General features: G+C 42.9%; 1 protein-coding gene across 1 annotated transcript in view; it reads left to right on the top strand.

Moving 5' to 3' along the window:
• Window positions 1-23,747, top strand: part of LOC119214508 (cGMP-inhibited 3',5'-cyclic phosphodiesterase 3A-like) — a 31,505-nt gene that overhangs the window by 4,467 nt on the left and 3,291 nt on the right. The window contains exons 2-14 of the mRNA XM_037466314.2: window positions 16,657-16,902; window positions 18,707-18,852; window positions 18,975-19,090; window positions 19,172-19,415; window positions 19,549-19,625; window positions 19,763-19,983; window positions 20,134-20,262; window positions 20,683-20,794; window positions 21,398-21,505; window positions 21,604-21,797; window positions 21,893-22,096; window positions 22,256-22,417; window positions 23,079-23,340. Coding sequence (XP_037322211.2) covers window positions 16,657-16,902; window positions 18,707-18,852; window positions 18,975-19,090; window positions 19,172-19,415; window positions 19,549-19,625; window positions 19,763-19,983; window positions 20,134-20,262; window positions 20,683-20,794; window positions 21,398-21,505; window positions 21,604-21,797; window positions 21,893-22,096; window positions 22,256-22,417; window positions 23,079-23,340 — 2,221 coding nt within the window. The remainder of the gene's footprint in view (window positions 1-16,656; window positions 16,903-18,706; window positions 18,853-18,974; window positions 19,091-19,171; window positions 19,416-19,548; window positions 19,626-19,762; window positions 19,984-20,133; window positions 20,263-20,682; window positions 20,795-21,397; window positions 21,506-21,603; window positions 21,798-21,892; window positions 22,097-22,255; window positions 22,418-23,078; window positions 23,341-23,747) is intronic.

Raw genomic sequence — 23,747 nt, forward strand, 5'->3', positions numbered from 1 at the left:
TGAGAGCTGATGTGGTCTTTGGGGTCGCTGTCACTGTCACTATTGATGTTTGTTTGTCTTTCTTTAGTGTCATAGGTATCTCTGTAAAGCACTTTGGTAACCTTGCTGTTTGTTTAAACTGTGCTATACAAATAAAGTGGATTGAATTGGATTGGAAGACAGACATTTAACAAACTAATCAAATCACTCATTCAGTCATCTCCTTCCCTCACACACACAGTTTATCTGTACTGTAGATTATGAAGCTCTCCAGAGTGCAGTTGTACCTGAGAGAAGCGGTGGCCGTGTGCAGTATTCATGAAGCAGGCTGCTGCGGCCTGCCGAGCCAGAGGCAAGAGAGGCACTCTGCTAGCTGGAATACAGCGTCGGCTGTGTTGCTGTACTTCTGTTTTTTTAGTTGAGAGGGATTTATTGTTGTGGTGTTGTACTGGTATGTAAATAAGTATTATATCGATGTAAAAAGGTGTTTCTATGAGGTCAATATGAGACCGAGTTGAGTCTTAATGTTTGAGGATTTTTATTTTGACCTGTTTTACTCCACGGTGATCTTTCGGGGCAAGCTCCAGACCGAGGCCTAGCTTTTTTAGCTGAAGTAGTCCGTCTTTAGGCCCGGGGGTCTCGGTGGAATAGGGATTTTGTGAGGGGAAAAAGCCTCTGATAGTGTTTTTTGGGTCACTTACAATTGAAAGGCGCTCTATGAGTAAAAATAACCATAAATAGAATGTCTAAAAAAAGCAAAAATGTTTTCCAAGTTATTTTTTTTGCAGTTTATTTCCCTTTCTGTTAGACAGTCACAGCAGAATATGACAGACACGTTAACTTCCAGTAACTTGTTTCATCCGAAGCCATACACAATGTAAAAGTTTCTCAATGATAAGTTTTACTACAAATGGAAACATGTCAAAGTATAATGCCGTAGCGGAGTGAAACAAATTAATACATTTCAATTTGGAGGTCAGATCTTGAATAAGGCCACGTTGCATAACATGTTCATTATCTCATCATCATATACAGTATGTGAATGAGAGAGGATATGGGGGGGGGGGCAGATATCTATTTGAGGGAAGGCCCACATTCTCACATTGACGCAAGTACTTTTCCAGGGAGACACGCAACCTGTTCTCGTATCTAGAGCTATCTTTGTGTAACATTGAGGCTTATTATACCTTCAATGAGATGATGGGGGATATCTTTTAATGTCAATGACTACATCACAGGTGAAAGGTTTGAACAAACCATTTCAACAGGGCTTATTTGTATTGGACTGTTATTTTACCCAAGATTGGTCACAAACCACACAAGACATTCCCCATCCTCCACATCCAGCAGAAAGTGCCACTCTGATGAAATATCAAGGGTCCTGCTCTGAGAGACTCTTGATTGTTTATTGCTGGAATAAGGCAACGAAAAGAGTGGTGTCAAGCAGAGAAAAGGTGGGAGAGAAGTTGAGTCGGATGTGCATCATTTCATGCTAAACAAAAAATTCAGAAGCCCTGGCCTGCGTTGCCCTCTTCAATGGATCATTCCATTCAAAAGAAACGCAGGAGGGTACACGGACACAGTGAAACAAAGATAGAACGATGGGTTCAAAAAATAGGGGGTTGAAGAAAAGGAAGGCACTGGAATGAGCACAGGCGGCATCCAGCCTCGAGCAGCAGTCAAAGAGACAAGTGAGGGTGTGTGTGAGAGAGGAGAAGGGAGGGGGGGGGGGTGGACAAACTAGCTTGAGGGGACCTAACGAGCTGCTGCGTGAGAGAGGAGCACTGAGGGAGGGCGGGGAGGGGAAAGGGAGCGCGTTGAAAGATTTGCTGGGGAGGGTTAGGGAGGGAGGGGGACAGAGAGGGGTCTCGCTGCCAAGCGCAGCGGAAGTGTTGTTGGTGAGAGGACAACCATCTCGTCCCCGTCACCAACCTCTCTCTCTCTCTTTTTTTCTCCACACGGCGCGAGCTCTCACACAGACGACCTTGATGAGGCAAGTTCGCGTTGATCGCGCGTGGTTTTTGAGCAATGGATATTGGTGTGAGTTTGTGTGTTTTGTCTTCATGCAATATGCTCCCCCCAGTGACAGGAGAGGGCCAGGGTGCATGCGTGAGTGAAAACGAGGGAGTGGCCTGAAACGCTGCAGCAAATATTTTTAACCCGGCGTGGCCACTACTGTACACTGTATCCTACTCGCACACACAAACACACGCACAGTGGCTTCCCTCCTGGCTGTCCAGATGGGGTTTGGTGGCCCTTGGACAAGGATGGCCTTGTTACTTGATTCAATGGCGTGTTTAAGCTCCAAAATATGCTTGGTCAGAGGTGAAAGGAGGGGGGGGGGGCGGCATCGACGAGCGGAGTCTAGTTCTGTCCATGCGTGTCCGTGTGCATGTCTGCCTGGTTCTCATCACAGTAAACTCCGTCAGGAGGAGATGGTTATAAACGGGTCTGCTCGGACTGTTTACTGTGAGGACTTTACTTGTAATGACGTTTTAGTTTTTTTGAGTAAATCCTCTTCACACAACAAAATTATGACATTTTCTGTGGACACTCAGGAAACAGCACGGGCAGTTTGTTTACCCTAAAATCAGTAAAGACAAGGCGTTGATTTGTTTCATGCAGGAATGGTTGGCATTTACTGCATAATGTTTACTTTGACAGCTAGGCCTTTGCTTTGGAGACTTAAGGTGGACGTGCACTAAAATATATTTGAAATCTTAACAGATGTTGAAGGTGTGGCCCCTCATGTGATTTAATGATGATGACAAGTAATGATGCACCTATCTATCAGGATGCCTAATAGCACTGCAGTGTTGCAGTGTTCCTGACTGAGCTGCCTATCTGGTGTAATTCTACCTAGAATCACACTAGTTTGAGTTTATGGTTTGGATGTCGAGATGAAAACTACACAGAATGTATCCTGTAAACAAGAAGCTTCAGGCCAAAGGCCTTTGTAGGCCATTATCTCCCAAAAACGGATAAAAGTTAAGTCATGGCTTGTCTTTGACGCATATTGATAATATAAAATAATCTGAGCCCATCTGTGTTGCATGCATTTTCTCTTGTTAGCAGGATAACATAATTCTATATGTTCTGGTGTTTCCATTAGATTTAAACATAATAAAAAGAGAAGATAATGGCAGCCTAAAAGCATTTTTAGCTGATTTGGCAAGAGAGGACATTACTTATTCAGTAATATCAAACAGTGAGAGAATTTTCGGAGGCTATTTGTAAGAAACCTCATTTAAATGTAAAACCAATTAAAAAACCTGCCGTTGGCCTTTAATATCCTGCGTTGTATGACAATGATTTCTCCAACCCTCTGTTTTCTTTACATACAAGTGAGATTATTTATATTTGCACTTAAGCACTCCCATCTAATAGTGAAACAACATTATTTAAGTCTCAGTTTTATTAAACCGTATACCAAAAGCGAGACAGGACAGAAAACAACTTCTGGCAAACCGAAGGCAGCCTTGCCCCAAAGCCTACCCTGCTTTACGGGATATTTTACACTAAATGGCGCCATCATTCACTCATCATTCATTTCTGCATCGAAAGAGGAACTGAAACTAGCGATTTAGATCATAAACCTCGCGTTTACAATGTTTACTGAGCTAACATGACCCTGGCAAACATTATTAACCGTGGATCGAATGAGTTCTGCAGGTTTGCTGAAAATGATTGTTCCCAAAACATCTTTGCCAAATGCTCTCATGCGATCGATGGTGGGACTGTGTGTGTTTTACTCCACATGTAAGAGATTATGCCACCATCCTGGTAAAGCAGGACCTCCATTCAGATTACAGTGCAAGTGTCATTGAGGATCATTTCACTAAGCCAGTCAAGTCAAATTAAGTATGATGTCGCAAATTTTACAAACACACACACACCCCAGTGTTTCCCCTACCATTATAACAGGGGAGCGCCCGCCCGCCCCCGTGAAATTACCTTCCCCCCCCCCGCTGAAAATTAAAAAAATTAATTCATAGTAAAGAAAATTGACATTTTTTAAATTGAATGTTTTTTTGTGTTAGGGTTAGGGTTACCCTACACGCAGCACTTCCACACGAATGTTGTAAATTTGTCTGTGTGAGCTCACAGCAGAGGGACCGAGGGCACCACAGTGACTAATAACCCCCGCCCGGCTGAATCGTCCCCCCCCCCCCCCCCCACTCCCCCGATCAGCCAAACCGTTTGCCTGACTAATACCCCCCACACACACACACACACACACACATCCAGCACATGCTGCCATATGTATGTACTTTAGTCTCAAATGTTACTATCCAACCAGCTGTTTGGTTTCCTCTGTTCTTTTCCTCCACAAAAAGCTCCCATGGAAAAAACAACTCTTCCCTCTCGCTCGCACGCACATGCAATAAAGAGAAGACCCTCAAATAAAAAATAGTTTCTTTGGTTTATACAAATCAATGCTGCTTTCATCTCAGCCTTTCAGTGTGGTGTTTACTATATCCATGCATCGTTGAGCACTGCTGAAATACAGGTGTGTGTGTGTGTGTGTGCGTGTTCACGTGCTTCCCAGTGGTTGATGCTCGGTCAACAGTCTGCCGGTGTGTTTGCCTTGGACGCCTCCAGCATGTAGATTACCCAATCAGATAATCAAGGGTATAATTGCATCACATGCATCTGGGAGTGTTTTTCCCTTCCATTATCCCTCATAATGCATGCATATACGTCACACACACTCGCTGCAGACACAAATTGATGACGTACATCCAGCGTGCAATTGCGAGGCGTCGTCCGTGTTTGGACGTATAAATGTGCTCTACTGTGTTTCAAAGGCGAGCGTCCCTATGAGAGACTCTAGCGTACCTGCTCCTTTGACACAGGGCCGAAATGGTTAGAATGATGGCTAAGGGGACGAATACAATAAGATAATGCAATGTTACATTTCTCTGATTTTTTGATATGAAATTGCCTTATTTTCGGACAGGTGATGTAATACACTCATTGAGTTACATTGAAATCTATCGTTTATTGATTAAATCTTAGCCGCCTCCCTTTTGGTAGAAAATACACCAACCTCCCCTCCCACCACGTCATCTCAAAGGTTACTTAGGATATGTTCAACTGACTGAGCATTGAAATAATACATAAAATATAGTTTTGAGGAAAATAACTTTTTTGAGCTGCAGTGCATAGTCAAAGGGGAAAGCCTTTAATGGCTCATGATGAAAAACAAAGCTGGAAAGACATGAAAATGAACTGCAGCATTAACTTGGGTAATATTTTTCCTCAGGGCATTTTGCCTCAGCCTATGGGCATTCGTAGTAAGAAAATATCTCTTTTTCATTCTCTCTCTCTCTCTCTCACACACACACACACACGTTTTCTCTCCCACTCGCCCGACTTCCTCTGTGTCCAACTTTCACAGGACAAATGCCAATGGCGGTATTGTTGTGTCCTCAGCTGCCATCACTCACTGTGTTATGTAAGACACTGTTGATATGCGTGTGTGTATGTTGTTGGCAGGCTTCAGTCCTGATATGTCTTCTCTGAATTGACAATCATCCCAGTGTACCCAAACTAAGGTCCGGCTTGTTTCAGCACTACACATGTGGAGTTTGTTGGTATTCGGCCATGCTTTGTTATAACAGTTGGACAATGCGTTAAAATACAAACCATGGGAGGCGGGTGGCAGTGTTTGAGGACAGGAAGGCAGCAACAATTATAGCAATTATAGTTCACTATAGCTATCATCAAGGCTTTTCACCTTTTTTTAATATACTTCAGAATATTACTTGTTCTTTTGCACAAAACCTAACTAATACTAATCTAAGTGTATAAGAAAAAGTGTGGTTGAACTAATGCCTATAATCAGTTACTCTGATACTCAAAAAGCATTTGGTGAGAGAAACATGACAAAGCAAAACGTCCAGAAGCCCAGACACAAACTCGGATGTAAGTGGTTATACATGCAGCTCCAAATGGAAGACCAGTGTCTGGACGCTCACGTTAGTTTCCTCATGGGACTCGGCTTGAAATGCTACCGCTCAGCAACGTTGGTGTCAATCAGCGAGAGAGCAGAAAGCTGACAGGGAGAAGTAGGTAGCGGGAGCTGTGACGCACTCCCTCGCAGTAATAGGAGTAGAGAATGACAAGCTGGCGTCAGTAGCCTAACATGGGTACAACAACACACGGGAAAAGCAGCACACTTAGCTGTGGAGCCTTGGAGGGAGGATGTCATGGTGTGTGTGTGTGTGTGTGTGTGTGTGTGTGTGTGTGTGTGTGTGTGTGTGTGCGCGTGTGTGTTTTCCGATGAGTTATGTGCATGCATGAGGGCCCGTTTGCATGTGATTCAGCTTCAGTGAAGTAAAGATGACAAGTAGATTGTGCAAGAATATGAATGTCCCTTGCGTTCATTCTTTCTGTTATGTATTTTGTGGGCCACATTCAGTAATATCATCAGTGATATATCTTGAAATGTTATATCTGGAGATCAAATTGATTAATAATTTATGGACATAATAATCAGATAGGAATGTCCTTTCTCATCCTGCTCTCATCCAATCCAGTATTTTAAAAAACCTAAAAAGAATCCCCTAACATGAGGAATGTAGTTGTAAGGATTTGTAATATTTCAATATATAATTATTTGAATGTTCGCTTTCTTGAACAGTCTTCAAATATATTGAACAGTTCTCGTAATCTCTGCTATTGTTACTACTAGCAGCCTTCATCAAGGGTAGATCCAGAGCAGGCCGGGATAAATTATCATCTTAAGATGTAGATTTCTGGTTTTGCCATTTGAAAGCACTTATACAGAAGTAAGTCAACAAAGCAACCTCCTATCTCCTTCACTTACGCTATTGAAATCTGGTGCATGTAGTGTAATTATTCAGGGAATAGTTATATTTAGCCTTCAACACATCAGCAGATACAAGGCATCATGCTACCAGACATATATGATCACACGGAACTGCAAAACCACAGCTTCATCAGCAGTTCATTGTGAAGCACACAGGAAATGGAAATTACAAAAATAAAAAGTCCAAATGTGCTGACATATGCATGCATGCATTTACATGCAAAGGCTTAGTCATGTAACTCTGCTGCACACACATACTTGCCTGAGGAAGATGGTGGCTCCTGTTAACACAGTTCGTTCATTGGGGACAATAGAGGATCAAGAAATAAGTATAAAGGTAAACGTGATTACCTGTTTTTTATGAATAAGATAAATAGCTTATCTATAGTATATATTATGTCATTGTATTTAATTTCAGTACATATTTTTGTACAGCATATTTACTGGAATGTGAGAAAAGTGCTCTTGAAAACAGTCTTTGCCCTCGTTCTCTTGCTTACTTTTACTTATTCATAGCAAGTGGGCACAAGTCATCTTACTGTGACTTCTGGGAATGCACCAAATTTAGGGGAACTTGCATGGATGGATTGTTATGGATTGTCATGAAGTTTTCTACAGAGATTCCTAGTGCCCAGAAGATAATGTGTACTGAATTTTGTAATACTTTTACTATCGAGCCACCAAGAGAGGGAAATCATTATAGGACGGATTGACTTTACATTGGTTCTAACGTTCATGTGTTCAGTACAAATGTTACCTTATGTCAGCACTACATTTAGATGGTGACAATTGTGCTGTATACCGGCAAAAAATGTGCATGTTGGCAATGTCAATGCGGATTTTTAATTATTAATAGTCTTCATACTTCATACTCTTGTTTAGAAAAACCTCCTTAGTTTTAAAAATCCTTAGTGTTGGGCACCAAATTATCGAACTTTTGATAATTTGTCAGTTATCTCTCACATGTGCACAGTGACAAACACACACGAGCGTGTAATGAGATGGAGAAGCGGTTCGCTGGTGTGGTCTGGTTTCGTAGTGCTTTGACGGGATCCCTGATATGCTGATTGGAAACAATTAGCCGGGCTAACGCGGTTTTGGAGTGATGACGGTGATGAGTGCATTTCGGATCTCACGTTTGCGAGCATGTGGGCGGTCGAGTCATCGTCGCCCAGCCAAAGAGCCCAATCTCTCTCCCTCACACACACACACACACACACACACACACACACACGCAATGCTGTGTTGAGTGTAAAGTTGGACAGTGATTCTTGGGGTTACTGTGAACGAGTTAGTGAAAAGTCTAAGTGCCATAGCATCAGAAAATCTGATGAATCTGCTTTTATCTCACTGCAAGGAATTATTATCGGATTGTTATATCTTTGGGTGAATTGGATTAGGACAATTTGAACATGTTTTGTTATGATTTACTAAAATGTAGCTTTCCAATAAATACATGATGTCAAATGTTTTCTATGCACAACACAGGTTGCCCCATGTTATGCATAACCGTGAAGAATACAGTTCATTGATTTGGACCTAAAATTAAATAATGCAATATTTTACACGTTTACTCACTAGATTAAAAAAGGTCGGATGAGGTTATGATCACCTTAGATACATGTTATGCTCTTTGGTGTCTGTCATTGTTTTTAATTTAATTATTCACATTATACAGTATTTATAGAATAACTATTTCTTTTTTCTTCATTCTAAATTTGATTTGCGACCATCACTCTGTTGGTTATGTCGGTTTCCTCTGTCTCTCTGGTCTGCTCCAGCTGGGATCTAGTAGGAACAGTTGTTGGCCAGTAGGGGTTTTGCTCTGGCTTGCTGGGTTCTTCAGGACTGGAGTGTCTGAGTCGTGACCAACACAGAGCATGCGTGTGTTGGAGTGAATGCGTAAATATACACTCATACATTGATCCAGGTAGATTATATTACATTTATTTAGCTTTAGAATGACAAATGCAGCCTTGCAGCCATCTGGACACTGCGGGATCCCGTGTCCCAGAACGACTCACATCGGCACAGGAAGAACTCCCCTTAAAAAAAGATTAATGGGGAGAAAAAAAAAGAAGAAACTTTATAATTATAATTATAATTCATAATTAATTAGATATTGATGAACTACTACGTGCAATTTAGCAGTCAAGATTAGCATACAGTACATCATCAATGACGTGACTAGATATTGTAGTAATAATAGACTACAGTTATTTGTTACATTCTTCTTTAATTGGGAGAGCTTGATGAATAATGTCGGCATTATTCATGGAAGAAGAACAGATGTCGGCATGAAGAAGAACCATCCTTACATTAGTTTTAACCTATGCTCATATGAACTATTCACCAATGTGCATGAGTGCATTTCGAAGCCATTTTCCTAAGAATGAATGATAAAGCTGTGAAAGATTATAATGCTCAGAGGAGCATTAAGCCGCTGTGATTTCCCAGACTCTTATAGATTTCACATGTCATCTGTATTTCAGCTGTAATGGAGGCCTTCAAGCAACAAAAGAGCACAGAGGAGGATTCAAGTAGATGATAGAAGCTGAAATGTGTGTGTTGTTTGACAGAAAAGGACCTCATTTGTTTCTAAAGTATGATCACTGGGACTGCTTCATTACTTCAATAGGAAACCTTATAAATCTTAATTAAACATTATTAACAAAATAAAACGGCACAGACGGTATTCTGATATGAGGTTATGATCATTTTACATGATGATATAGTTCAGTGGGACTCAGCATTACGGTGGAAACAACCTCCATCCCGTCCCCTGGGGCTCACATAGAACATGAATCCACTGTATTAGGCAGATTATCTCATCTGCCATTCAAAATGCAAAGTCATCCCCAGTGGATGACAGTCGGGTCAACTCGCTTCATGCCATTTCAACATCAGCCTACACACTACGACAGCTTGAGCGGCACATACGCAACACGCAGGCATGCACAGTAGACTTTTATTAAAATGATCATTATTATGAAGGAATTATGAACAAGACGCATTCTGCACATCTACCCTTTTTAATTAATAGAAGATTCCATGAAGCCAAATCCATGTTTACGCAAAATTAATACAACGTTAAGCTCTCACTAAATGGCCTAAATGCCGTAAAGACTGTTTAACAGTGCTTGTTGTATTTCAATGAAAAGAGTAGTCTTTATTTTATCTGGTTGGAATTACAAAATCAAGTTCTTCTCAAAAGACCAACAGTGAGTTCAGTCTTTCTGGAGAATCTCTCTTTTGAATATAAGGAGCCGTCATAGCTGACTATGTTTTAACGTTAGCCGTCCGCAAAACTGTGACATAAGCAGTGACTCTTTTTTTTTAACCATTTTTTCCATAAACATTTTAAAATGTTGTGATTTATTAATTATGTGGATATTACCTCATACCAGCAGCGCCTTCTTTTTTTCAACTTAAAGGGAGCCATAATGTTGGTCGGGTTCATTGTTCATTCACTGGTCTTTAAATACTGTATGTGTTAAATATTACATAACTAGAGTAGTGACTTTGATCAAGTTGTTTCGTTTCTTAAATCTATAGCGACACACTTTAACTGTGGTGCAAGCCGGTGGTTATTGTCTTAACCTTTGTTCTTAGTTGTGGGAACAGGCCGTGTAAGGCAAGGGATGAAAATACTTTGAAATACTGTGAAGCTCCACAGGACAACATTTTTAAATACCCCCCCCCCCCCCTTACTAATGTATAGTTCTTAGCAGTGGGGGATGAAGAACAGCATTCTAGCTAAGAAACCATAGCTATGGAAGCTATTCACCTGAGCTGTAAAATACAGCATAATTACTAGGGTCACTCCCCCTGTCCCTGACATCATTTATCAAAAGGAAAATGCACAATGCTCATCTTTCTCTAACACGGCAATGGTTAACTTTGAATTTAATCTCAGATGGACCTAATATTTCTGGCTCTTCCTCATCCCCACCTGGTGATAGTAACACGTTATTTAGGTGTAAAGTGAATACACCTCATGATTTCTTCATTGTCTTGAACTTTACAAATTTCAGCAATAATCCAAACATTCAATCTTGCTGCTGTATTGGGTTACTGGTTTCATGTTGCAGTTTTTTTAATTACACTGTGTGTGTGAAGTGGAAAGTAGATGCAAAGAAGATGAGAAAGATGGGTCTGGGATGAGCATATAACAAAAAATGACTGTAGTAAGGGGGGCAGATAGATGGTGGTGGGGAGCCGTATGTAGATCAGCCCTCCAGTGGTAGGAGTGACTAGTTCTTTTCTTTTCTTCATCAGCAGCGCCTGCTCTTTTTTATTTTTAGATGGGTTGACAGAGAGGGGGGTGAAGGGAGGAGTAGGTAAAGGAGAGACGTGTGCGTGCATACAGTAGTGCGTAGATAAAGCCGGGGTTGTCTTGTGTCACACAGTGGAAGTCTCTGGAAGTAGTTTCTATTTTGTATGGTAGCAGATTCAGATTATGTGCCAGCCAGAATGGGACTTCAAGCGAGCTGTGAGCAGATCCCAGGTCAGTGCAGGCCTGAGGAGAAGGGGAGGAATGCTGCGTTTGTGTTTGGCATCGTTTTTCTCTGCTTTGTGTAGTAAGATAGCACTTGACTCGTTACTGTAACTGACTTTTTAGCAATCATTTTGTGAGATCACAAATATAATCCGATTTAATTGTTGCTCCGAATGCCTTAATAAAGCCCTTTTCAGTCTCTCCTATGGTTTATGTCGGTAGACCCGTCTACTTTTGTCAGACTATTTCCCTGTCCTGTGCCAACCCCTCTTTTAAGTTAAGTAATTAAGTAGCTTTGTTTTCTCTCTGGAGGAGAAAGAATATGTTTTCATGCAAATCTGATACCGCCACACTTCATTGCCATGGTTTGGTTCATAATGAGGGAAATACCCGGCACTTTTTGCTTAGCTTAATGTTTGACATTCTTCACATCGCATCATTTATACTCTATGGCTCTTTCTAGCAGTTTTATATTGGTGTCTTAGTAGCTGGACAAGTTTTTTTTTACAAAGATCCAGTGTATTGGTTTGGGCTTTATCCGATTAAGCAATCGAATCTGGAATCAGACATAACATAACCGGCAGTCATTTGATTCATTGTCAGTACAAACCTACAAGACGAGATATTCTTAAGTTAATTCATAACATTTAGGATAAGAAGTGACATCACTGGCTACTTTTCACCATGTACGCATGTTTTTACTTTTCACCCCAAAAGCTTCCAGACTTTTAAAACCAGCATGTTCTTTTAGACCAGGGGTGTCAAACTAATTTCAGGTACTGCCCACTTCGATCGAACGCGGGCCAGACCGTTGAAATCATCAGGGAGGGGTGGTGCTGACGATCCGACCGGCGGACGATGCGGCCGCGGAAAAACAAAATCGATGTGTAAAAAAGAAACGACCAGCCTCTCGTCTGTCAGAAGGGAGCGCACTGGACGCCAGTTTGACATACGTTTTATAGACAAAGATTTTTGGTCAAGTTTAAATCATGCCCCCTAACAATAGATGTAGATAGATAGATTTATAGATTTAATGATTTAAACATTCCATAATTTTGCTCACATTTTGCTTTGGACGTGCGTCTGCTGTTCAAGCAAAATAGAAAACTAGAAACGCCGTAATAGACTTTTTATGAATCAATATGCGACAGTGTCCTGATGCAGGAAGCCCTGCTCTGATAATGCACATTACTTGTTGCCCGGCTTTTAAGCATCACCTGCTATCTCAGGAGACACTTGACAAGTAGTGGGCGTGGTATAACTGTGACCAACCGAGCCCCAAACCACAATTTTATGTTTCCACACTCGAGTCACTTTGATCTTTGTCCCGTTGTATCCTAGCAACCAGGTATTTTCAATACAACTGATTTCAGTGTAATGCAGGTCCTCTCCTCCCTGAACCACCAGTGAACATTTTGAGTTGGCAGATGCAGGTGCAGCGGCGGGTGAGAGGACAGAGGGAGGTTCACCAGGCAGCCGAGAAGAGGAGGGGGGCGAGGAAGTGTCCGTGGACCATGGTCATTGAAACCTCCGTTGCTTTGGATTGAGATTCTTAAAACGTGAACAAGGGTTAAAGGATTGAAACAGAGCATAAAGTTTCTGTGTCATACCTTTAGGAATCTATATAGCAAGAGCTGGATTTACCGTTGGGTTTAAAATTGAACACAAATGATGCAGAGAAAGCACTCGGCCAGTATCATGGGACGCCATCAGGACAATGCACACCTCCCCAAACAGGTACAGCATTGGTTTAACTGCCTTTAAGTCCCTTTTATTTTGGGTGTATGGGGTTTGTCTGCGAGTGTACACGTGTGCAGGAAGAAAAGAGCCATTTAATCAGCGATGATGAGATTGTTTAAATGGGACAACTGGAAGCAATGTCTAAATGAGGCTTCCTGAGTTTTCAGGTCATTTACTCATGTGAGAGACTGGCGTTCATAGGCAGGAGGGTGAAGCTACTGATGAGGCATTCAGTGTCACTCTGTCAAGGCAACTTGTCCTTTCCTGGCGGATGTGTTTCCTCACATGAACACAACGGTTTGCATAGTTTCATTTTATTTAACTTGCCCTTGACTTAGGCATATTTTGTTGGCTGGTAGTACTCTCAGCATTAATGTCAAAGCAGTGTGAAAACGTTCTCCTTGTTTAATTGTTTTGTTCTCTATGGTTGGTGTAGTAGAACCGAAACAATGGGCAGCTCCCCACTGAAGGGCTGTGTTCACAGTTGTAGATTAGTTTGTGGAGGAGTTTTTTCTCCTTTTCACTTGTCTGCATGGCGTAGTCAGGGACTACAGCTCCTCTCTCTCTCTCTCTCTCTCTCTCTCTCTCTATCTGTCGCTCATTATCTCTCTGTGTCTCTGTTTTAACCATCCGCCATAATGCCTGCACACCTCCTAACTGTTCCTCAGTCGAGCGTTGGGGTATGAGGATAGAGAACGGAAACTAATAAAAATTGTGGGAAAGGGGGAAAAGACATATATAAATAATGGGAGAGGAGAAATAGGAAATAGAACGATAGTAATTACACGAGGTAGAGAGAGAAAGTGTACATCCCCGTTGAAAGAACAGACAAAGTAAATAGTCCAACAGTATGAGCGGACTTCCTTATTTGAGTTTCTAGTGCTGGTTCCCTTTTAGATCCTCTAAATGAAGGTCATTTAATAGAGAAAACAACATTATAGAGGGGCTATCCTGTTAAGAATCGGTTTGTTCACTGCTATTTTCTGGAAATGTTGGATTAAATATCTTTGTTGAGGGGTTGTGACCCATCTTTCTGTGCACAGCATGTCCCGTAATACTCTGAAAGCCTGACGGTCCCGAGGGGCAATTCTGGTACACACGCGTGTGTGTGTGTGTGTGTGCGTGTGAGTGTGTGTACACTCATCTGTTCCCACTGTTGATTTACTCATTGACCATCGCTCCGCCTGCTGTCTCCTGTGGGCCTTTACGCTGGAAGGAATCGATAACCTTCTTCCTCGCCTGGCCTCCCCACTGCGTCTCTACCAGCACGGCGCTCTGTGACGCTCCGCCAGCTCAAATACTTGTGCATGCTGCACTGAAAGAGCTTGCAAATGTACATATACATCATAGAATTTTTTTTTTAAATGCTTGAATATCCCAAATCAAATAGATTAACGTGACCTTAAAACCACTAAAACACACACACACACACACACACACACACACACACACACACACACACACACTGCTCTAGCTCACTCTCTCCCTGGCATTAGCTGACCAGAGGCCATTACTGCCAGGTAGTAGGTAAATGTCACAATAGCAGGATGTCATAAAGCTCTGGAGTGGTCTAATGGGTTTTGTTCAGGTTGAGGTGACACATGCACACTCGCACATGCAGACACGCACTCTTCCTGGAAACCATCTTCCTACGTGCTCGATGCATTTACTCATCACATCACAGAGATGGGACTTGTTTAAAGAGCTAGTGCAATCTGTTTGAGGGAGAAACCTTTGGCGAATCATTTGTCACTGGTTCTTTTGATATTTTATGCATATAAATGTATGTATAGTTAATGCTTTCCCCTTTATTTCACCTGAACTTTTTATATTTCAGAGGAAGTGCAGAAACAGATACATATACAGAAAAGTGACTATGTGTGTGGGGAGAAATAATAAGTAAAAAAGGCAAAGATACAAGCTGGGAGCCAAAAGCCGGGGTTGCTGCTAGATGCCAAGCCGAGTAGCCTCGGGAAGCAGGCAGATGGGAGAGGGGAGGCTTACGGATGGAGGGATCACGTGAGCCTATTTGCTTCATGTGTTGGCACAGTGAGGGAGAGAAGGATGCGGGAAGAGAGCTGGATGGGAAGCTGAGGAAACGTGACGGCCAGTTTGAATGTCTTTATAAACCCATCTTAGCAATGCTCCATTGTCCCATGACCTCTTTTATTTAAGGCATTTTTTGGGGGGGTTGTTATTTTCCTTCCTCAGGCTGTCAAGAGGAAAGGCAGTTACGTTAGAGCGGTCGTTTACAGTACATCATCCAAATACTAGTCTAACTTTAAAGGCATGAAAGCATCACGGTTGTTATATATGGCTCGGTATTCAATAGGAAAACTGGCATTATGTACTGTACTTTTTTTCTTAGTAGTTCCTCCATTTGGACCATCAACCACATGTAGTGGGACTTCATCTTTGTGCATGGTTGTCTTATTGCCTGTCTTTGGAAATGACAAACAACTATTTGGAGAAGCCTATTTCTCAATATGTTTAAATAAAAAAATATCTAAAATGACCTCTGAAAAGGATTAGAAATATGTTCTGTACTTGGACATTGTTTCATCCCTGGTTTCGACAATCCATAACCACCATTAATGTTTTGCTAAAGAATGACATTTTATTTTTCTGTTCCAGTCACTGCCAGTCATTCCCTACATTTTTTAAACATTCACAAAGCTTCATCACTGTGACTTGGATAGTCAACATCACAGGCGTCAGTGGGAGGAATACTGCTTTGAAAAATATCCCAAATATGTACAGAATAACTGTGTGATCAGCTACGAGTTTGACAGCACTGTTTTATAACACAGTTCAGCCAGAGTTCAGCGGGGCTCCACAGCGCGGCTCACTCGCACAAAGTTCCCTCACCTCCACCTCTCTGTGCAAAAACACAATTTAACTCATCGCTGGCAACTGTGACACAAGAACATCCATTGATTACAACTGAGTTAAACTTTTTGAGACATGCTAGATTTCCTAAAATATCAACCACATTAACGTTTTGGATGATTGCATTGTTCCAAGATGTGAGTTACACCCCAAGTCTACAGTGTCTTTAGCTTTTGCTGCATTAACATAGGTTAACTTGGCTCATTATAAATGCTAGATGTTGTACAGACTTACGTATTAATGCCTGAAGGAAAGGAAGTCTTACTGACGTAACACTACAATGTCAATGTGTTTTCTGAATGCATTTAAAGCTTTTGACCAAATGAATCATTCTAAATTGTTTGTCAGGTGTCCCTCAATATCTGATAAGGGTTTCGCATTTTTGGTATTCGCATCAGACTATGCAAACTGGATGGGGTAAGAGTGTATCTGCACCCTTCCTGGTGATCAATGGCTCCCGCCGAGGTGGAATACTGTCACCTTTTCTCTTCAATCTGTTTATGGATGATTCTCTCTTACAAGTGCAAAGAGTGTAAGACGGGATGTATGTACTCTAAAAAGAGTGTTGTCATGATTGCAAAAAACAACAAGGAGGATGCCAAGCTATATGATCCTTTGTTTCTTGTGAAAGGCCAAGAACTAAGTGTGGTACATATAGTGAGATATTTGGATCAGATCAAGCGATGTTGAATCCGTCTTCTCGTCTCTTCGACAGTCGTCGAGCACGAGCGTGGTAGTGGACATCGCGGTGATGGGCGAGGCCCGCGGTCTGATCTCGGACCTGCTGGCGGACCCCTCGCTGCCCCCTAACACCTGCAGCTCTCTGAAGGCCGTCAGCAACCTCCTCAGCACCCAGGTCAGCCTGCAGCCCCTCCACCGGCTCCGCATTCCTGCCGACACACACACCTGCTCTGACTCTGAGGAGGGGCCCGAAAAAGCAGAGAGACTGGCCATTCCAAAGGTAAATATTTGTCTTCCTTTCAAAAGTCGTTTTTTGTTTGAATAAATAAGCATTTTCAAACCCAATTTCAAATGTTGTTTTGTTTACCGGCTAATAGGAAGCATTGACTCTCCTCCCGGGACGACTAATTGCCTCAAGACTGATTATAGGAATTATGTGGTCTGTTGTATAAAGCTGATAAATACAGATTGGAAAATCAACGTGAAGGTCAGGACCTCCCGAATAATCCTCAAATAACTGTTTTTTTTTTTTTTTACAAATACGCTGTTTATTCCACCTATCACCTAGTCGCCTTTACATTGCTGTTATAATGTTTTCCAAGAGGTAGACGAGTGCTCTACATGTTTAGAACTGTGCTACTCTGACATTAGGAGACTCACATCCACAATCCATTCAACACAACCAGAGACTTTGTCTTTTTTTATTCACGCATTCTCCATCCTTGGCGAAAACCAAGCGTCTACATTACATGTAGGACATCTTGACCACCGACAGTTCTGTTGAAATGCAGGCATCTCATGGTTGGTAGCAGCTAAGAAGAAAAGAAGAGCGAGCTGCAGAGGGCTGGTATGCTCATATCTTTAACTCAACACCCCCGGACTCTTCTGTTGTTGAAACCCTTGATCAGATTTCATGCAGCTCCCGCTGGAGCTGCAAAAAAGCAACCATTTTTCTATATTTAGTAGTACTCCTAATGACTTGCAATGAGCCCTTGATGTGTAATATCGTCAGAGTTTCCCTATAGACAACAATTACGTTTAACACAATTAAAATATAACAAACAAAAATACATTTGAACAAGTGAAGCCAGATGTATTGCATGCTCAGAGAAAAAAAGCCGGTTGTATTATGGTTCAGTTTTGTGAACGCGTGCACCTCTTCCTGCAGACACCACCACCTCCATTTCCTCCGTCACTGCTGATGTAGCGTGGGCCTCTAACGTAGCTAACAACAACGCACGGCCTTCCAGTGGGCTTTTTAATGTTTTACAAGGCCAGCGTGTCTGTTCACTTAAGGCGGCGGGGAAACTAAATAAAGCGTGTGAAGCAATGCCGGATAGCCCACCACGTGAGTGACAAGCAGCCTCAACAGCGCCTGGGTGCACTCAGATGCTCAAACCCATGTAGTGAAACTCTACGTGTCGTTTTGGCTCTTTGCAGATTTAGCCAATTTGCATAAAGCGATGGTTACATTCGGTGATTCGGCTCACTGTGGCATGCTAATAGATGACTTTGATTAGCTTTTTTTAAACCACAGGAGGGAAGTGTATCACAGAGCGCTATGCGGTCATGTGTGTATGTGCGTGTGTGTGTGTGTGTGTGTGTGTGTGTAATATATTGTCACCACGGGGGGGAACAAACACCACGTATCTACTTACCATTCTTTCATCTATATTTCACTTTTCTTCAGGATAATAAAACTTGGTTAAAACATGTTCCATATGCTGAAATATGACTTTAAATATTTAACAGAGGAATATTTGTGAGGAAATGTATTTGCCCTTTTCTCCCTCCCCGTCTCCCTATTTAGTCTCGCTGTGAAAACTGTGTGACATTTTTTCAAGCAAATGTTTCCTCTCTTTGTCAACCTTCCCTGTCATTCTCAAACAAATCTTGTTTAGAAGATGAAACACAGTCAGACTTTAATTATTTTGGGAGCAATGATGCAGCACAAATTGTGTACATATATTATATACTGTATATAATAATAGCAGTTACATCAACAATGGACACGAACAACCAGACAAGGCGTTACTGTTGTGCGTATATAATTGCAAACATGTGTTTGTTTGTCATCATTACAGCGCATAAGACGGAGTCTGCCCCCAGGATTGCTGAGGAGAATCTCGTCAACCTGGACCACAACCACCTCGGCTACAGGCCTTCCCACCTTAGAGCCGGGCCCAGTACGTCGAGACCGCTCGGCCAGCATCAAGCACACCGCCGACAGGTGACGCTCACGCACTCACTCACTCACGCACTCACTCACTCACTCAATCACGCACCACAATCAACTAAGGCTACGCCAGTTTTGAACTTTAACAGTGATGGCTTTCTCACGTTGTGCATCAGTGAGTCGTGGAACAACTCAGTGATGATGACCATCTCAAAGAGTCGCTCCATGTCTGCCTCCTGCGCCGTCTCTGTCACGCCCAACCACCTCTACGGCAAACCCCCGGCAAGACCAGGTGTGTGTGTGTGCGTGTGTGCGCGCTGATCCTCTTAACAAACTGATGAAATCAACGTCAGTATGTTGTTGTTTTTTTCAGGTTTCCCCCTCTCCAACGAGTCCCCTCTGGGCTCCCCGTGCCCATCTCCTCCTGTGCAGGACTCGCCTGTCTCCAGCCCCACCGTCGCAACGTGCTCCGTGCAGCTTCCTGAGCCGCCCGGGCCTCCGGCAGAGCGGACCCCGGACCCCGGGGCCCTCAAGGGCCACCACAGAGCTTTAACTCACAGCCAGAGCGCCCCGAGCTCCACCACCCCTTACTGGCGGCCTCCGTCACTCTGCGGCAGGTAACGCAGATGCGGTCCCCCCCCCCCCCACAGTAGAGCAATGCTCCTGTTAGAAATAGAGGCGGCTTTTGCACGGGTATTTGTTCTGGAGCCGAGTCAATCATCTGTCTGTCTTTGTTCTCTTTCGGACCAGCTGCGGAAGGCCATTCAACCACCGGCTGAATCGCAGGGCAGAGTCTGCCGACAAAGGGGACAGAATACCCCATCCAGGTAAACGGCCATCAGCTACAGCCAATGATAGCAGCCGCCACGAGGAACCATTTTTTTGATTCACTTACCACAACTGCCCCTGCCCCCCCTCCCCCACCCCCCGTCAACAGCGTCTGGCATGTGTGATGTCTCCCCAGATGAGCGCGCCGTAGCTTCCTCGGACTATGACAGCACCTACGACAGCACCTTCGAGACCAACCACAGTGACAGCAGTGACTTCGCACAGAACGAAGAGGAGGGAGAGGCGGGCAAGAAGCTGCCTGAAGTGAGGGAGGGTTGCAGCGAGTATCTGGCAGAGGGCATCGTCCTTCACCCGCTCCTGCCCTCCCCAGAGGAAGGCAGTGAGAGGATTCCTTTGGTAACGGGGAAAAAGTCTAGTCGCGTGTGTCTGTGTATTAAACAACGATCCGAGCGTGTCATACTTTGGCGACATTAAGGTTATTTACCTGTACTTGGATCTGGGATGTTTCTGACCCCCCCCCGCCGCTCTTTCCCTTTTATCTGGTAGGACAAACCGAGCTCGGCCGCGGAGCCTTTAGAGCTGCCAGAGCTGGAGCCTCTGATGAGTCAACTCAACAACTGGAACTTTCCAATATTTAGTTTAGTGGAGAAGACTCAAGGCTTCATCCTCAGTCAGGTAAATAGTGATTAGTGGGGAAATGTCGACAAACCCAAAAGACATTTATACAACGAAAACACATTGATTAAAATCATCTCATATCAATCGAAATATTCACATGTATGTAATTAGCAGCTTAATGTGGAAGTGATGGCAGCTGCCGGTGCAGGGAATTTAAATTGCTGACGTATTTTGCATTTGAAGTTTACAGAACCAACATTGACGCTTGAAAATGAGAGCAAAAATCAGGAATGCAAGCTCAGGAATGTTAGCCAAGATGTCATTAGTTTCAAAAACAATTCATATTAACAGATAGTAGACCTTTCCATCAGAAAAGATTTTCTGTGGAATGGGAGCTGCCTTGACAAAGCTTAACATCTGAACCTCTACAAAGATGAAATAAGGCTCAATGTTTTTTTCCTCATGTTAATATCCCAGGTTTCCTATAAGCTCTTTGAAGACACAGGTCTATTCGAGACCTTCAGAATTCCTGTGCAAGAGTTCATGAACTACTTCCATGCTTTGGAAAACGGATACAGGGTCATTCCTTGTGAGTAGAAGATCTCCATTTTTATTTCATTCATAAAGTAGAATATTTATACCCAGCATTACCTTCATCTGCCACAAGGGGGATGTATTTCATCAAAATAATAAAACAAAAGCCCCACTTTTTGCCTTAGTAATTTTTCAAATCTGATTGTTCACAGTGCAAGAATATTGAGTTTCAGTATATGACTTAACTATGGTGTTTGTGAAAATTCATATTGAGGTCATAGATTGAGCGTTTAAAATGTTTTACATATCTGGAATTTGGCAGAAGCTTTTATAGTTAACGGGGAGATTTCTTATTTCATACAAATGTCTAGACTGCTCTCCTTCAGCAAATATAACACTAACTTATAATCCTAATCGTGAGCAGCATACCAAATACCATTTTGTGTTAACTCATGTTTATACCTTACTTTACAAGAAGAAGGCCATTTTTTTTGCATTGCTGCATTCCCTGTCTGGGAGGGGCTTTATTTCTCGTTGTTTTCTTCCACTGTGATAGCGTTTCAAAATAATGTTTAAAACCACTGCAGCTGCCTCTTGATCCCAGTGGTCTTACCGCCCTCTACTGGTGTGAATAGGCATTGTATTTGACTCTCCGCAGATCACAACCGGACCCACGCCACTGACGTGCTACACGCTGTTTGGTACCTCACCACTCAGCCCGTACCGGGCCTGCCCACCGCTCTGACTGAGAATGGGATACACTCGGGTGATTATGATTGATTGATTGATTGACTGGTCATTCTATCCCTACCTTCACGTTTACATACCGTGCATCAGTGACTGAGGAGAGTGTTTGTGACTCAGAGAACGGCATGAACCCCGGTGCCGCGGGCTTCCTCGTGTCCAAGATGAACTCTGTGCTGGAGGACGGCTACGGCTCGCTGGCTGGCCTTATCCCCGGCCTGGAGCTCATGGCCCTGTACGTAGCTGCCGCCATGCACGATTATGACCATCCGGGAAGAACCAATGCCTTTCTAGTAGCTACTAGTGCACCACAGGTAAATGAGTACAGCAGCATGAATATATATATATATAATAAAATAACCAACACCAGATGATAGCAGCTTACATCTCCTCTGACCTCCCGTTGTAGGCTCTTCTGTACAACGATCGTTCAGTCTTGGAAAACCATCATGCAGCTTCAGCGTGGAACCTCTTTATGTCTCGACCTGAGTATAACTTCCTGGTTAACCTTGAACATGTGGAGTTCAAGCGCTTCCGCTTCTTAGTCATTGAAGCAATCCTGGCCACCGACCTCAAAAAGCACTTTGACTTCCTTGCAGAGTTTAATGCAAAGGTAAAAAAAATGTATGATTAAAAAAAAGTTACAATCCAAAGTAGATCAATAATAATGCTTTATTAAAAAATAGTATTTTAGTCCAGAACTCATACTGACAACCACTAAGTGGGAGATTTATGTGTTCTTTACTCAAAGCTTCCTTTGCACATCCCCCAGGTGGGTGATGAAGGAGTGTCTGGTATTGACTGGACCAACGAAAATGACCGATTGCTGGTGTGCCAGATGTGCATCAAGCTGGCAGACGTCAATGGGCCGCTGAAGTGCAAGGAGCTGCACCTGCAGTGGACGGAGGGGATTGTAAACGAGTTCTACGAACAAGTATGCGACGTGTCTCCCTCAAAACCTCCCTTTTATTAGCATTTAGACTAGTAGGGTGTCCCTTAGAGGCGGGGCGTTAAAAGGTGTCTTTAGGACCACATTTTCACCCAATCTCACACACACAAACTCTCTAAAACCATACTAGCATTCTGGCTGGAAAAGAACTTCTTACGGGATTACTAGTAAAGAATTAGAAGTTTAGAAGTGTTTGTTTCTGAGATGTGTTTGTGTGTGTGTGTCGGTGCGTAAAACATATTTAGGGTCTTCGCTACGACTAGTCGTAGAGGAACCTATTGTATTTCGAAGAATTATTATTATTCTCACAAATGGAGGGCCTTTTTGGGGCCTTTATCATAAAAGGTGCCTGACAGACAGACATTGTTTCAATGCATGTATCAGGTCAGAACTCTCTCTATTTATTCTCTACAAATTTAAAGACGGTGTGCAAAGAGGGAAATGAAATATCCTGTATTCTTAAAAAAGAAATATTCAGTTGATTGAAGAGACTGCAGGATTATTTTCTAGCCAATAGCCTCTGTCGTTTGGGAGCTATAAAAATATACGGCACTAAAAACACTTCTTTGCCTTCTCTTGAAATCTCCTCATTGCGAATGACGATGTTCCATTTTCCAGCACTCTGACGCGTTTTCCCCCCTTCCAGGGTGACGAAGAAGCAACCCTGGGCCTTCCCATCAGCCCGTTCATGGACCGCTCCGCCCCGCAGCTCGCCAAGCTGCAGGAGTCGTTCATCGCGCACATAGTGGGACCTCTGTGCTCATCCTATGACGCCGCTGCGCTCATGCCGGGATGCTGCGTCGACCTGCCCGAGGAAGAGGCGGGTCCGGAAGAAGCGGGGGAGGAACGCGACACGGAACAGGACGGCGTGACGGATGAGGAGGCATCCACGAGTTCTAACACCTCCCGTAAGACAACCCGTTCATCATGAGTGTTGCGGAGTGTTGTTTTCATTCAACTTTGACCTACTTGGAAATAATACCAAGAGTGATCCTATGTTTGATACGGTCAATTGCTGTTATATAGTCAACATATTAATGTCCCATTTGAATAATAACTTTATGAAACAGCGAGCCTAAATCTCTCATGGGTTAAAAAAGACAAAAGAATTGTCTAACTTGCACTGCTAAAACTCAATCAGATCTCAATCTTTTTTTAATTGAAATACGTAGGGAACGGAAACTTTGTAGTGTTGTTGTCAATGGGAAGTTGGGAGGTCAAAATAGGAACATTTAGGTGTTTGTGTGTTTCTGAACTCTTGTTTGCACTCTTGGTGATCAGAATGTATGAATCCTTTCATCTAACTCAACGTCAC

Source organism: Pungitius pungitius, chromosome 3 (assembly GCF_949316345.1).
Source record: "Pungitius pungitius chromosome 3, fPunPun2.1, whole genome shotgun sequence".
In the NCBI taxonomy this organism is placed as follows: Eukaryota; Metazoa; Chordata; class Actinopteri; order Perciformes; family Gasterosteidae; genus Pungitius; species Pungitius pungitius.